Raw genomic sequence first — 15,953 nt, 5'->3', positions numbered from 1 at the left:
TGGCATGTATATTTTAATTCCGTTATCCTTAAAAACCAAAAACATCGTCGTGGTTCGTAATTCCAGAAAAATATAGCGATACCAAAAGCATAAATATTGTCGATGGAAAGAAATCAAAATCAAATAGAAGTATTGAAATAAATTATAATAACGGTAATGTGTTTCCTGAAATTTCTTACATCTTATGAAACTAAACAGTATTTATTTAAAAAGAAGAGCATAATAATCAATGATCTTTTTTTTATAAATTTAACTCTATCCAGTTTTTCAAAGCTGCACGTAAGAAACAATTTATAGTGGTATTTGTGACAACCAGGAATAGCAATTTGCTCCGTACGGCCATACGTTCGGACATTTTAATATAAGCTTTAACATTCGAATATTCGAATAAATATGAATAATGACAAACGAATATTCGAATATCATTTACAGAATTCGTTCCCATCCATAATTAAAATGCAAAACACATTTATTTATCGTAATGACATAACTATTTTGGCAAATCTACATCCGCGACACGGTAATTCACATGTACCAAAATATAGCGCAACATACCAATACAACAAAACGAACACATACTTTTGTATATATGTTGTAACAAGATGTATTATTGATTCCCGGGTAAATACAGTTTCATGCAATTGCAGTGCACGTTTTACAGCAATAAAACGAAACTGAAACATGTTTTTAAACATAATTGTACGAAATTTATTATTGAATCCCGGCTGTATAAAGTTTTAAGCAATGCAAGTGTGCGTTTTGCAACGCTGCGTTTTGCAAGATAGAATCTTTATTTGAAATATGAAATGAGTTAAATACATATACAATGATTCTTTGGAACGAAAGCACTCACAGTAAGTATCAAATTAACTGCAGTTTGTATTTAAATAGCTTATAGGTATTTAATGTTCATGCCATTAAGCATTAAATACTTGGGACTTAAAATGATAACTGTATCGTTCTAGAGTTACCAAAATAATATACGTACCATCACTAAAGTTATGTTTCAATTAAGCTTTATTTAATTTCATTCTTGCATAGTTGATACGTCTATTTATTGCTTTGTTCATTAAGCTTACTGCACCTTATATAAAATGAAGAGTAAACAAAACAGAACCTTGTTTAAGCTTTGCATAATGCTGATTTTTTTTGCTCGCGATTGGTTCACCTTAGATCGTAAATGCAGTCTAGCATAGCTATACCTAACATAGCTGAATACGACGTATGTATAATATATAACACGGCGTTTTATGGCGTTAAGATAAATACATTCGAACAAAATTTAAAGACTAAGTTTTCACATTTTTGCAAACCATTACATACCCTAAATTACGGTTTAAGCCTTCAATATTTTAAGCATGTTGCACACATGAGGTAGCTCAAATCGTTTTTACATATTTATAAAAGGTAGATCAATATCAATTATTTTCATTTAATGTCTTACGGAATTGTATTGACTATTGTATGTTATATAACTTTATACAACATAAGAGGTATACGGACTCTTAATAATCACAAAATGGATAAGCTTGGTTTTGACTTATAATTGTAACATACCAATCACAAAATCGTACTTGGTTTATTGAAAACCCCGCTCCAACTAGTCGTTATATATTTTTTTTCAGATAATTACATCTAGAACAGTAAAAAAACCTATAGTTCTTTACTTTATGTTTTATGTCATAAAAGTACTTCTGTATGTTAATTTATACTTTTGTATTAATTTAAATCTCGGGCTGTAAGCGATTAAAATAAATGTTAGTTTTTCTTAAAGTGTTAAAAAAACTTCAGGCCCGTTCAAAGACATTTGTTGTCTGTGTCTTAAATACAGCACGTCCTGCATGTTAGTCAGTCGGTTCGTGTGGGAACCAGTGCTTAGAGGTGGGTTGAGAATATCTGCGGTAATAGGGCGGTTACTGGCAACGTCGTTTCTTATATAATCCACATAATGATATATGAAATTGGACGTGTTTTAATCGGCATTTCTATGATTATTAAAAATTGTGTTGCTTTTTTTACATTTTTAGTATTTTTTACACAAATAATGTTTCGTGAGCATGACTAGGCATATTAAAATTACAATTATTTTAATATTTCGACTTTGATATCTGTAATTAGCGAATTCTTGCAGGAATCGGAACGACTTTAACTGCATACATATCGTATTGTAGACTTAGACGTGCGTTTCTTGGAGTACGATTAGAATAAGCAAAGAACAGAATGACCGCGTTTGTTCGTTAGAAGTTCCATGGTGGAAGTGAATGTGAATGTGTGGGGCATTACTATATATAAATATTGTTTTCACAGTTGGCTTAATTACAGTTAAATAATCGAAAAACTGTAACCTAGTAAGTCAATAAGTCAATAAATTAATTGAAATAACATTGATCTGCTCATGGAAGTTAGCGTAGGAGCGATTGTCTGGATACCTGATCTTGCGGTTACTATGGGGTTTAATCGTCTATACAATTGGCTGAAGGTGGCATAATACACAGTATCTTTTGACTTGATTGGGCCGCAGTATTTAAGTACTTCACATCTATCGATGGCAATAAGCGATCCCTATTATAAAAACACCATGGTGTACATGCCTGATACAATCAATAATTTGTCGATGTATGGATGAGAAGGTGTCAAGCACAACAATTTTGCAATTGAGTAGTAGAAGTAGGTTGTCAATATAGGGCAATACAGGGATTTACTATGGTAACGTTTAGCCGGACAGAGCTTAAATAAAGAATTTTATTGTGAACTTAAAGAACGTTTTTACGAATATCGGGAAAAATTGCCTCATATCGGGACGCCGGGACAATCACCCAAACCACGGGACTGTCCCGTCGGGATCTGGCATGTATGTTTTAATTCCGTTAGCCATATATCAAATCAATGATTATCTAATCAGAAGTTAGGTTAACAAATGAACACCAATTAACTTGTCGCTGTTCTTAATTCCATAACAAAATAGCGAAACCAAAAGCATAAATATTATCGATGGAAAGTAATCCAAATAAATAAGAAGTATTGAAAAAAATAGAATTAAGGTAATGTGTTTTCCTGAAATATCTTACATCTAATAAAACTAAACAATATTTATTTCAAATAAGAGCATAATAATCAATGATATTGTTTTTTAAATTATAATCACTCTATCCAGTTTTTCAAAGCTTCACATAAGATACGATTTATAGTGGCATTTGTTGCAATCAAGAATACTAATTTGCTCCAGACGTTCATACGTTCGGATATTTTAATATTAGGTTAAAAATCAAAAATTCGAATCGATTCAACAATCATATCCAGTATTCGTTCCCATCCCTAATTCAAATATTTAATTCAAAATGAAGGTTTTTGTAAAGTTACGTGCATGTTTGACCTGAAAAGAGTGGCTTTCTCCCATCTTCAATTTCTATCAGTGCCCGTTTTTCACTGAAAGATAAACATGTAGTTGAAAAAAGGATTGTCGAAATCTGAAATTATTGCTGTTTGTTCATTCTAAGTATCCTCTTTTCAAGCATGGCTTCAATGACGGCAAAGCAATTGGCGGAAGAATACGAAAAGGATGTCAGTAAAGAATTGTTCAAATACGAATGCCTTAAAGACCTAGACCTCTTTGTCCTTGACAATTCAATCCGCGAGAGCACGGTGGGGCAACTGAGAGGTCACACTATCGAAAACAAGAGGGATATATTCAACGAGGTTACAAAATGCGGCTTCCGTCACCGAATAGTGGCAAGCTACAACCACCAGAGAAGAGTAGACGACGGATTCGTGAAGGAGCTGTTGGCCAAGGGCGAAGATCCAGAATTTCTCTGGGCGTTCAGTGAAGTCACCGAAGGTAACCTTTTCAAGCTGTATACCTGTCATTGTCTTAAACCTTCTCATTCTGAACGTATGTGTCGTGCGTCATCTGTCTACATTCTAACAATATTTCCTTCTAATAAAATATTCAAAGGGTATATAAAATCACCATGAACAAATGTTGGTTTGACTCTTTTCCAGGCATCAGTAGAAAGGTACCGGACCAAACATCAATTCCAGTCGGCCTCCTGAAAATGAAGGAAGCTGGACTTCGAAATGTAATCTTTGAGATAGATCTTGGGAACTCTACCTACAACTTTGAGAAGTTCACCGTAGACGACATGTGTCGCCTTGTAGAGAAGTGGGTAAAATGGGTAAAAACCAATTTAGGTTCGAGTTCCAAGGTCCTGGTTAATTTCAGGGATATACCTGATGTAATGCCATCACAATCCAAGCGTGTGTTTCACGTTGTCGACTTCTTAGCCAGACTGAACCTGTTGTTTGGAATAATGTTTGAAGACCAACGAGGAAAATCGCTGCCAGAAGAATGCGCTACTTGGGCAAAGTTCATTCGCAAGGTGATGGACAGTGTCAACTGGAAAGGACATCTGCTGGTTCACGTGCATGAAAAGTTTGGTTACATGGATGCAACTGCAATAGCGGTAAGGCCCTCCATTACACCGTCTAAACGTTTACTGATTGAAGGCAAACATTATACGTCTGTGTTCGACTCATTTGTTAAGACGCCGTGGGTGGCATTAACACGAGTAGATAAAACAAAGCATTACTGTTTGCATGCTGAGTGTTCAGCGTTCACTTGCTATACGCTAAACACTAAGAAATAAATAGTACATCGATTTTGTTGTTAGACATTGTTGTATTTAAATCAATTGTACTTCTTCCCGTTCAAGGACAAGTTATTTTAATGTAAAACAATCTAATTTATAGAAAATATCGTTATTTGAAAGTTAGAATGCCCTATTGTCCCATAAGAATTTTTAACAAATATGATGATTACACTCTATGATTTTGAAAAGAAAATATACATTGTATAAATACAACGTGAGTCACTTTTTCACATTGCAGTCACTTATGGCTGGCGCAAATGGCATATGGGCGAGTGTGTGCACGGAAGGAGCGTCGATAGGGAACGCTTCCTCTTGCGTGACGATCATCAACCTGGTTCGTCTCGGAAACAAGAAAGTCCTCAAGATGTACAACTGCTCCTACCTGCGAAAAGCTGCCATCAGAGTAACGGAAATAACCACGGGGTCTCCACCGCACAAAAATCAACCGATATTTGGTACTCGAGCGACAGATTTCATGTTCGATTTGAAACCAGAAGAATTCGATCTTGCTAGTGTGTTCGGCGAAAAGGCTCCTGTTAGAATCACGGAATTGGCCTCACCGCAAATGATTCTTTCGAGACTTTCAGAGTTGTTTGGAAAAAGTACTGCATTTACGCTGGAGATAGCATCCAAGATGAAGGAAATGATTTTGGAGGATCTTCGGAGCGGAAGGTAGTGATGAATTTCAGTGCCTATTTAAATACAAGTATTTTATTTGCCAGGTCAACGAAAACTCCTGGTTATTAGATTGGGGTATGGCAATGGGCGGTGGGGTAGGAGGGTGGTCGAACGTGCGGAGTTATTGAAGGCGGTGTCAAACAGGTGGTCTCATGCAAATAACTTTAGTTTTCATTGACCAATAATGATGAAACTTTGAATATAGCAGTTTTTTAGGAAGACCTAGCTTGTGATTGTAACCGAAGCGTATCGGGTCCAGATCAAAGTCACTGACGCTAACAATATCAAAACAATATCTGCTTAATAATTTGAGTTTGGATGGAGATATCGCTTTTAAGTTTTGTGTGTAGGTAGCTCACATAGCAAATTAACTCGGGGATTGCATTTCGGGCCAGTCTTTTTAACGTCAATTTCAAAGTTTACAAACCATATTATTACAAAATACCAATTTAAAACAGGCGGTTCTCGGTCAATTACTTAAGTTTGCATTGACAAATTTTGATAACACTTAGGATAGAGAAAGCTTGAATAGAGTCTAAGCTTTGGATTATATATCTGTCGTGGCAGGTAAAGGTCAAGGTCAATTATACTTCACATTGAAAAAGACATACGCTCAATAAATTAAGTTTGGATCGAAGTATTGAACTGAAATTGTGCGTGTAGGTGTCTAACATATATTCCTAGCATGGGGTTCTATCTCAGAGCAGTGGGGTCAAGATCACGGTAACTGTTTCTGACAAAAAAACTATTCAAAGGTGAATAGCGTATGTTTCGATGTAGGTATTGTTCTGAGATTTAATTGTATGTAGCTTACATTCAGACATAGCTTGGATTGCAAATTATTTAAATAATAATAATATTTTTGGTTAATATCTAAACCACTGAAAACCAATGTGGTTTTTTTTGTATTCATCTTTCAATTTTTGGGATCTTCTTTATGAAACTGTCTGTTCAAATTAATAAACACTTTTTCGTTGTAATTATAAGTTAAACTGCAAAGTACGACTGTGAATGGGTTTCTTATGAAATGCAATGTCTGTAAACCAGATCATTATATTTGTGAGCTCGTAGATACTTACTAAGTAATTTAATTGTTTTAATTCGTTTTGTATTGCTCAAACTTGCAGGAAAGAGGAGTACATGAGCAAAGTGGGGCTAGCTCTCTTGTTTGACAGATCAGGTGGGTCACTGAATGAAGAAATGTGTGACATCATCGCTGCCGACGAGGCGAAGAACCCGTACGAAAAGCGACTTCTAGAAGATATCCGGCAGCGCTGGAACGAATGGGACCTCCTTGATGCCGAACATAACGACGAAAAGCTGCAATACGACTCCTTTTACAACGGCTTCTTGGCGCCGTACTTCTCTAGCTTGCGTTGTCATGACACCAAACAGGCCTTGCAGGCAATCGACATGGACGCCAACGGATATGTTGACTGGAAGGAATTCTTGGTGTACCTGAAATGGGCCTTCCGCCAGTACCCGGATGTTGAGGACGCAAACGAGCTTCTGGACGTGACGTTCCGGAAAGGGCTTATTCCTGCTATGAGGGATGAACGTATCCTCCTTAAAGGAATAGAGGATTGACGAGTAATGATATTGGCGCACACTGTGTATTGTAAAACGAACATTTACGCTGTGATGTTCACTGTCGCATACTAAATCGCTATAAATATTCTTTAAAAATAACCGATTCTATTTTATCACTTTCTATCATTCAATGACACGCACTTATGTTATGTATATTGTGTCTGCTTTATTTCAAGGAGACCTAGGCTCAAACGCAACTAAGGTAACTTTCTTGGGATCGCTACTTTTAAAGACTTCAAATACCGCTTCGCTACTAGGAAATGGACTATTGATTGGTTGAAAGACTCCATGACTTTCGGTGATTTGTCTCCCATGATTTGTTTATGTTTTTTCATTGTTGTAATTGTACTCATAAATTATTTCAATTATCTGTTTCATGTGTACTTGTGTTGCTTTTGTCGTATCGAAACATGTAATTATTTTTTATACTCCTTGCACATGTGGATTGTAATTAACTTAAAGCGACACACATTTGTTGTGTGAAAGTCACGGGAATACATATTTGGCTGCATGGTTATAGTATAATAATATAAAATGTGTGGTTCTATTTACTATTATCAGTGAAACTATTTTGAAATCTAGCAAATGGTTTCTGGCAAAAATGGTTATAATGTTTTATAACACCCATGTACACCTCTCTAATATCAAGAGATAGTCGTTGAGTGACCCGAATCGACGCTGCCCTAATTCGACGCATTTTTTGTTTTGCCTCTGTTTGATACAAAAGCGACATCCGTTGACGTCATACAATAGCACATGGAACTCTACGCACAATTTAATATAGTTATTGTTTGTTATGTGGAAAATAGCTGGTTAAAAGTAAGATATGGTTGATCGGTTTGCAATTGATGGATTTTTATGTATTTTACTAAATGCAAAACTTTTGATCACTTTACACCCAATTGTCTTTGTTAATAAGACCGTGGGATAATCGTCTGCAAAAGTTCACTATTTCATTCATAAGTCACGTGACTACCATTTGACAAAACATCGTATAAATAGATTAATTTTCACTATGAAAAAGGTGTACGCGTAAACTTTGATTTGAAGTCCGGATATGTTTTTGGTTATGCTGTAATACAATTTAACTATATGTAGCAAGTGTTTATGTTGGTAATTGCATATTATGTTTATTACTAATTTTTATTTAATTAATTATAAGTGCAGGTTCCACATAAGAAGTACAGGTTATATTCACATATCTTCCATAAACACAGCTTATGACAGGGTTGCTCACACAGGCCCCTATTAAAACCACTGCAAGACAGTATGGCATCACACAATTAAAAATCTTATTTGATTTAATTAATTTCAGTTTCATATTACTTTTACAGCAATTACAAATTTAAGTACAACAACCATGAGTTAATATTTTATTCATCCAGTCTCCACAGGAGTGATATTTACATTGAAATCATGTAACCAATCAGATGCGTCGTTTTAGGGCACTCTCAACAGATATGGCCGCCGTTACATAGACTTGGGTCATTTCGTTTTTCAACGAATTTTTGTTGATAACACAATCAATTGAATTTAAAATGTGTAAATAAAAGGTACATGTGTAATGAAATAACAAAATTAATTACATAAATCCCTATATTGAGCAACAAAACTTCAACAAACTGCTTGTATGCGTCGAAATTGGGCACTCGAGGATATAAACTTCTTTCAGTCTCAGTCATTAAAATTACGATGAACAAATGCATAAAACTGTCGTAACACAGAAGACACTACTATAAATAACGTGTTTGGAATTAATTATAACAATGTAAAGAACATTTCTTTAAATACAAGATGAATTTTACAAAGATGTGTATTTATTTTCGTGCTCAAGTCGAATTAGGATATCTGGTTACGGTTTCTTATTTGTATTGTGATATAATGTGTTCTTTCGTCTCTTTTATTGGATGGTCTATTTAATGTAAAAACACTTCTGTGTGTTGCTTTTTGTTAATTATAATTATTATTGAATGATTCATTGATATTTAGTTTAGAATTGCATTTGTGATATTGGATATTGTTTATATGTACTGTTGCTGTTTTCAAAAATAATTTCTTAATGTATGTACAAAATTCATACTGTGAATGCTGTATGTGTGTATTATAACCTAATATATAAGTTAAAAGCATTATTAGCTACTCATATCAAATGTACTCGGAATAAAAGTTTTATCTGAATGCACATTTTACTCGTTCGTTCACTGATGTTGTGGTCGAATTTAAAAATACATGTCAATTATATCTAGCATGTTTTTGTTAAAGTCTGTGTAATACGGGTGTAGTACTAATACTAGCATCATTACAGGATGGAACATTTCAACTCGAAGCATATGCTCATTATTCAGACAATACATTAATGACTGAAAGAGGAACTGTTAAAGAAATTTGCCATCGATGAGAATGGGAGTTGTATGTGTCATATCGCCTGGTCATGAGAAATAAGAAGTTACAATGCGAAAACGAAAATTCCTGACCTTGACCTTTCACATAGGAGCATGGGGAATGCAAATTTGAATATATATAAAATATTATCCCATTCATTAAATGAGCGGATACATTGATCCGCTACATTTTGTGATGTTTCTGACATTTTACCGATGCCCATGTATATAGCACGTAACATCGCGTCTGGCCATGGGCAATAAAACGCCGAATTAGTCATGAAATCCTCTCAGGAATTAAACAATAACAACGCGGACATGGATAATAATGTTATTTTAACGTTAATTAATAAAACAGTAGTTTGCAACTTCCCGCATGTTTGTATTTTGATAATTTAATCCAAAGTTTCGTGTTAGCAAGTGTTTTTTGGAATTGAATTGTTAACAGATGGTCAACGGAATTATGAAAAGTCTCGCGAAATTGTGCAAATAATAAATTGACAGAATGACGACATCAAAGGAGAGCCTCTTCCTTTCAAGCAGCCATAAAGCAACACCTTTCCTGTCGATATAAAATTGCTTCCTTTGTTAAGCGATCAACAAGCTAAACCAATCGGTGATTGTTACTTTATGGCAATCGTTCAAATATGTAACAGCACATGCATAGCTCCGCCGTTTGAATCTTTAATGAAGGAAGAATGAGGAGTTTAAAGATTTATTGAACACGTGATTTACGCATGTTGAGTCCCGATTGGCAGTTGTAATTACTCGGCCTAAGCTTGGACACGACAAAGAAGTTTATTTCTGCTTTAACGAGAAAAACCGAGTTGTTCCGATTTACCAATTTTTATCTGACCCCTGGGTCAAAAGTAATTATCATGTTTGTCGCATGTTGTACACACAATGAGTTTTTTTTTACCCATTTTACACACGTATTTACCCATAACTTTTGACCCAGGATTCAGATCAAAATTCCGTCACCGTCACCGTCGCACATATGCTCATAGCTACCATGTGTGCAAGTTTCAAGGTTCTAGTGCTAATAAGGTAGGAGGAGATAGTGGACAGGACACACGGACAGAAAGCGGAGATCGATACAATATCCCCACGCTTTTAAAAGCGTGGGGATAATAATTAATTAAATATTATAGTTAACTGATGTATTGCAAAGTCAAGTGTAAACTTTCTGCTGAGACCTGAAATCAGATATCCTTATCTTAATGAAGACAGGTTGCTCTCCATTGAACGACATAACTGTTTTTACACTCTTATGGCTTTGCAATAACTAGTATTTATACCAGCAATGACTATCAGTTATACCATGATCACAATATATTTTAAGGTACAATTAACAAGGTTAAAATAAATACAAACTCTCAAGGTAAACATCCAGTGATCATTTATTGCCCCCCAAAACAGCCTCTTACAGGTTGTTTGCAAATTGCAAACAATGAACAAAAGAATGTATGCAAATGACAAAAAGTAAGATTTTGCCCCAAACATCTGACCAAAATTTCTCCAAAAATATACCAAATATTTCAATAAACATGGATAATGTCTCCTAATATCATGGATAATGTCTCTTTAAAACTTGGTAAAATGTCTTCTGATAACATAAATCATGTCTCCGAATAACATGGATTATGTCTCCTGATAACATAGATCATGTCTCCTTATAACATCGATTATGTCTGATAACATAAACTAATATCATGGATAATGTCTCCTTATAACTTGGAAAATGTCTTCTGATAACATAAATCATGTCTCCTAATAACATGGACCATGTCTCCTAATAACATGGATAATATCTCCTAATAACACGGGTCATGTCTTTAAATAACATGTATAATATATCACAATGACCTGGATCATTTCTCCTAATAACGCGGATCATGTTTCCTGATAACATGGATCATGTCTCCTGATAACATGGATCATATCTCCTGATATAATGGATCAGTTCTCCTTATGACATGGGTGATGTCTCCTTATAACATGGATCATGTCTCCTAATAACGCGGATCATGTCTCCTGATAACATGGATCATGTCTCCTGATGACATGGATCATATCTCCTGATATAATGGAATAGTTCTCCTTATGACATGGGTGATGTCTTCTAATAACATGGATCATGTCTACTGGGTATAAAGATCATGTGTCCTAATAATATGGATCATGTCTCTTAATAACATGGATCATGTCTCCTGATAACACGAATCATGTCTTCTTATAACATGAGTCGTGTCTTGTGATAACATGGAAAATGTTTCCTGATAACTTGGAACATATCTCCATATAACATGGAGCAGTTTCCTTATAACATGGGTCATGTTTTCTAATAACATGGAGTATTTCTGCTGATGACATGGATCATGTCTCCTGATTACATGGATCATGTCTCCTAATAACATCGATTATGTATCCTGGATATATGAATAATTTCTACTCATAACTTAGATCATGTCTCATGATAACATGGATCATGTGTCTGATAACACGAATATTGTCTCCTAATAACATGGATATGTCTCCTGATAACATAGATCATGTTTCCTGATAACATGGATCATGTCTCATAATAACATGGATTATGTCTTGTAAAAACATGGATCATGTCTCCTAATGACATGGACCATGTCATCTGATATCATAGATCATGTCTCCTGATAACATGAATCATGCCCCTGATAGCATGGATCATGTCTCCTAATGCCCTGGATAATGTTTTCCGATAACATGGATTATGTCTCCAAATAACATGGATCAATGTCTTCTGATAACATGGATCATGTCTTTAAATAGCATGGGTCATGTCTCCTGCTTCCATGGATCATGTCTCCAAATAACATGGATCATGTCTCCTAATAAAATAGATAATATCTCTTAATAACATGGATAATATCCCCTGATAACTAGGATTAAGTCTCCTTATACCATGGATCATGTCTCCTGATAATATGGATCATGTTTCCTAATAACATGGATCATGTTTCCTTATAAAATGTGTCATTTCTTCTTATAACATAGATCATGTCTCTTTGTTAGCATTGAACATGTCTCCTGATAACATGGGTCATGTCCTGTAATAACATTGGTCATGTATTCTGATACCAATGGTCATGTATCCTGATACCAATGATCATGTCTCCTAATAACACGGATCATGTCTCCTAATAATATGGATTATGTCTCCTGATAACATGGATCATGTCTCCTAATAACATCGATTATGTCTCCTGATAACATGGATTTTTTCTCTTAATAACATGGAGCTTGTCTCCTGATAACATGGATCATGTCTCCTGATAATAAAGATCATGTCTCCTAATAACATGGGTCATGTCTCCTGATACCACGGATCATGTCTCAAAATAACATGCATCATGTCTCCTGATAAAATAGATAATGTCTCTTAATAGCATGGATAATATCTCCTGATAACATGGAGTATGTCTCCTAATAACATGGATCATGTCTCCTGATATTATGGATTATGTCTCCTAATAACATGGATCATGTCTCCTTATAACATGGATCATGTCTCCTAATAACATGGGTCAATTCTTCTAATAACATGGATCATGTATCTTTGATAGCATGGGACATGTCTCCTGATAACATGGATCATGTTTCCTAATAACATTGGTCATGTATCTTGAAACAAATGATCATGTCTCCTGATAACATGGATCATGTCTCATAATAAGATGGATAATGTCTCCTGATAACAAAGATCATGTCTCCTTATAACATCGATCATGTATCCTGGATATATAGATAATGTCTCCTCATAACTTAGATCATGTCACTTTATAGCACGTTTCATGTTTCCTAATAACACGGATCATGTCTCCTGATAACATGGATCATGTCTCCTGATAACATGAATCATGTTTCCTGATAACATTGATCATGTCTTGTAAAACATGGATCATGTCTCCTAATAAAATGGACCATGTCACCTGATAACATAGATCATGTCTCCTGAAAACATGAATCATGCCCCTGATAGCATGGATCATGTCTCCTTATACCCTGGATAATGTTTCCTGATAGCATAGATCATGTCTTCTAATAACACGGATCATGACTCCTTATAACATAGATAATGTCTCCTGAAAGCAAGGATCATATCACCTGATAACATGGATCATGTCTCCTAATAACATGGGTCGTGTCTCCTGTTACAATGGATCATGTCCCCTAATAACACGGATCATGACTCCTTATAAAATGGATAATGTCTCCTGAAAACATGGATCATGCATCCTTATATCATGGATCATATCTCCTGATAACATGGATCATGTCTCATGATAACATGGATCATGTCTCCAGATAACTTGGACCATGCCTCCATATAACATGAAGCATGTCTTCTAATAACATAGGTCATGTCTCCAAATAACATGGAGCATGTCTCCTGATAACATGGATAATGTCTCCTGATAACAGAGGTCATGTCTCCTAATAACATGGGTCATGTCTCCTGATACCATGGATCATGTCTCCAAATAATTTGTATCATGTCTCCTGATGAAATAGATCATGTCTCTTAATAACATGGATAATATCTCCTGATAACATGGATTATGTCTCCTAATAACATGGATCATGTCTCCTGATATTATGACTCATGTCTTCAAATAACATGGATCATGTCTCCTTATAACTTGGGTTGTTTCTTCTAATAAAATGGATCTTGTCTCTTTGATAGCATGGAACATGTCTCCTGAACACATGGATCATGTCTCCTAATAACATTGGTCGTGTATTCTGATACCAATGATCATGTCTCCTGATACCAAAGATCATGTCTCCTGATAACATGGATTATGTCTCCTGATAGCATAGATTTTGTCTCCTAATAACATCGATTATGTCAACTGATAACATGGATCACGTCTTATAATAACATTGGTCATTTCTCCTGATACCATGAATCATGTCTCCTGATAACATGGATCATGTCTCTTAATAACATAGATTATGTCTCCTGATAACATAGATCAAGATCATGTCTTCTAATAACATCGATCATGTCTCCTAATAGCATGCACAATGTCTTATAATAATCTGGATCATGTCTCCTAATAACATCGATCCTGTCTCCTAATTACACGGATCATGTTTCCTAATGATATGGATCATGTCTACAAATTACACGGATGAAGTCTCCTGATAACATGGATTATGTCTCCTAATAACATCGATTATGTCAACTGATAACATGGATCACGTCTTATAATAACATTGGTCATTTCTCCTGATACCATGAATCATGTCTCCTGATAACATGGATCATGTCTCTTAATAACATAGATTATGTCTCCTGATAACATAGATCAAGATCATGTCTTCTAATAACATCGATCATGTCTCCTAATAGCATGCACAATGTCTTATAATAATCTGGATCATGTCTCCTAATAACATCGATCCTGTCTCCTAATTACACGGATCATGTTTCCTAATGATATGGATCATGTCTACAAATTACACGGATGAAGTCTCCTGATAACATGGATTATGTCTCCTAATAACATGGATAATGTCTCTTGATGACATGAATCATGTCTCATCATAACATGGGTCATGTCTCCTAATAACATGTGTCATGTCTCCTGATAACATGGATCTTTATTTCTGATAACATGGATCATGTCTCCTTATAACATGGATTATGTCTCCTAATAAAATAAATCATGTCTCCTGATAACATGGATCATGTGTCCTAATAACACGGATCACGTCTCTTGATAACCTGGATAATGTCTTCTTATAACACGGATCATGTCTTCTAATATCATGGATAATGTCTCCTTATAACTTGGAAAATGTCTTCTGATAACATAAATTATATGTATAGTAGTGTGTGCTCTTGCGAAAATGTTCCATTCCATTTGGAGAAAATACAGAAATTACAAAAAGTTCCATATACTTTTGGTTATATTATTTTTAATAAAACCATTCAACAATAGTAAAAAGGTTTGCATATCATGCAATAATTTACTTCCAAAGTATGTATTCATTGCAAGTGTATGTGTTATAATATTAAGCTATTTACTCTAAAGAACTAGCAAATCATGCACGAGATATAGAACAAATCGCGTTATTTAGTTTGTAATGTATTACTATAAATTTAAAGAGAATATGCATGATTTTGTCGAATATTTATGAATTCATATAAAATGTGCAAAAAACTTATTATACATATATTGCTATATAAATTAAAATAAAAGTTAAGAAGAACATGTGTCGGAAAATTCGGAATAAGCCAGATATTTAAATCTGAAATCGAAAATGTCGGTACAGTCGAATTCGCCAGTATGTATATCATGCATGTACGATGTGAATCTAAATTTAGTTTCAGTGCAGATTCGTTCATACGACACAAAGACACAATTTTGTTTCCTAACAAATACGTGTACATGTGTCGGCTTTAACCAGCTTTAACCAGCGCTAACTTGTCTTTGCTGCATTTTTTTTTATCAATATATTACAATTTAACCCATATAAAAATCGTTCATACTCACTTTAAAGTATCCCAATCACTTGGGTGTAGTTTATCTTTGCAATCAATCAACATTGCATGGTTAAGTTCTAACACAGATTTCTTTGCAATCAATCCAAATTCAAGATGTATTTGTCT

General features: G+C 34.8%; 2 protein-coding genes across 5 annotated transcripts in view; both read left to right on the top strand.

Annotated features, from left to right (window-relative positions):
• LOC127868375 (uncharacterized) overlaps positions 1-9,094 on the top strand; it is a 13,192-nt gene extending 4,098 nt beyond the window's left edge. The window contains exons 2-6 of one of the 2 annotated variants that reach the window (XM_052410093.1): positions 3,513-3,835; positions 4,000-4,460; positions 4,885-5,318; positions 6,452-6,914; positions 7,091-9,094. In XM_052410093.1, coding sequence (XP_052266053.1) covers positions 3,514-3,835; positions 4,000-4,460; positions 4,885-5,318; positions 6,452-6,911 — 1,677 coding nt within the window. In that variant the 5' untranslated portion in view covers position 3,513 and the 3' untranslated portion in view covers positions 6,912-6,914; positions 7,091-9,094. Of the gene's footprint in view, positions 1-3,512; positions 3,836-3,999; positions 4,461-4,884; positions 5,319-6,451 lie in introns of both variants that reach the window. The other variant, XM_052410092.1, reaches the window with a different exon arrangement.
• LOC127868377 (cardioacceleratory peptide receptor-like) overlaps positions 1-15,953 on the top strand; it is a 176,914-nt gene that overhangs the window by 146,562 nt on the left and 14,399 nt on the right. The window lies entirely within an intron of this gene.

The sequence above is a fragment of the Dreissena polymorpha genome, chromosome 2, assembly GCF_020536995.1.
Source record: "Dreissena polymorpha isolate Duluth1 chromosome 2, UMN_Dpol_1.0, whole genome shotgun sequence".
Lineage (NCBI taxonomy): Eukaryota > Metazoa > Mollusca > Bivalvia > Myida > Dreissenidae > Dreissena > Dreissena polymorpha.
Note: the sequence above shows the minus strand (reverse complement) of the source record. Positions and strands in the feature narration are given on the sequence as shown.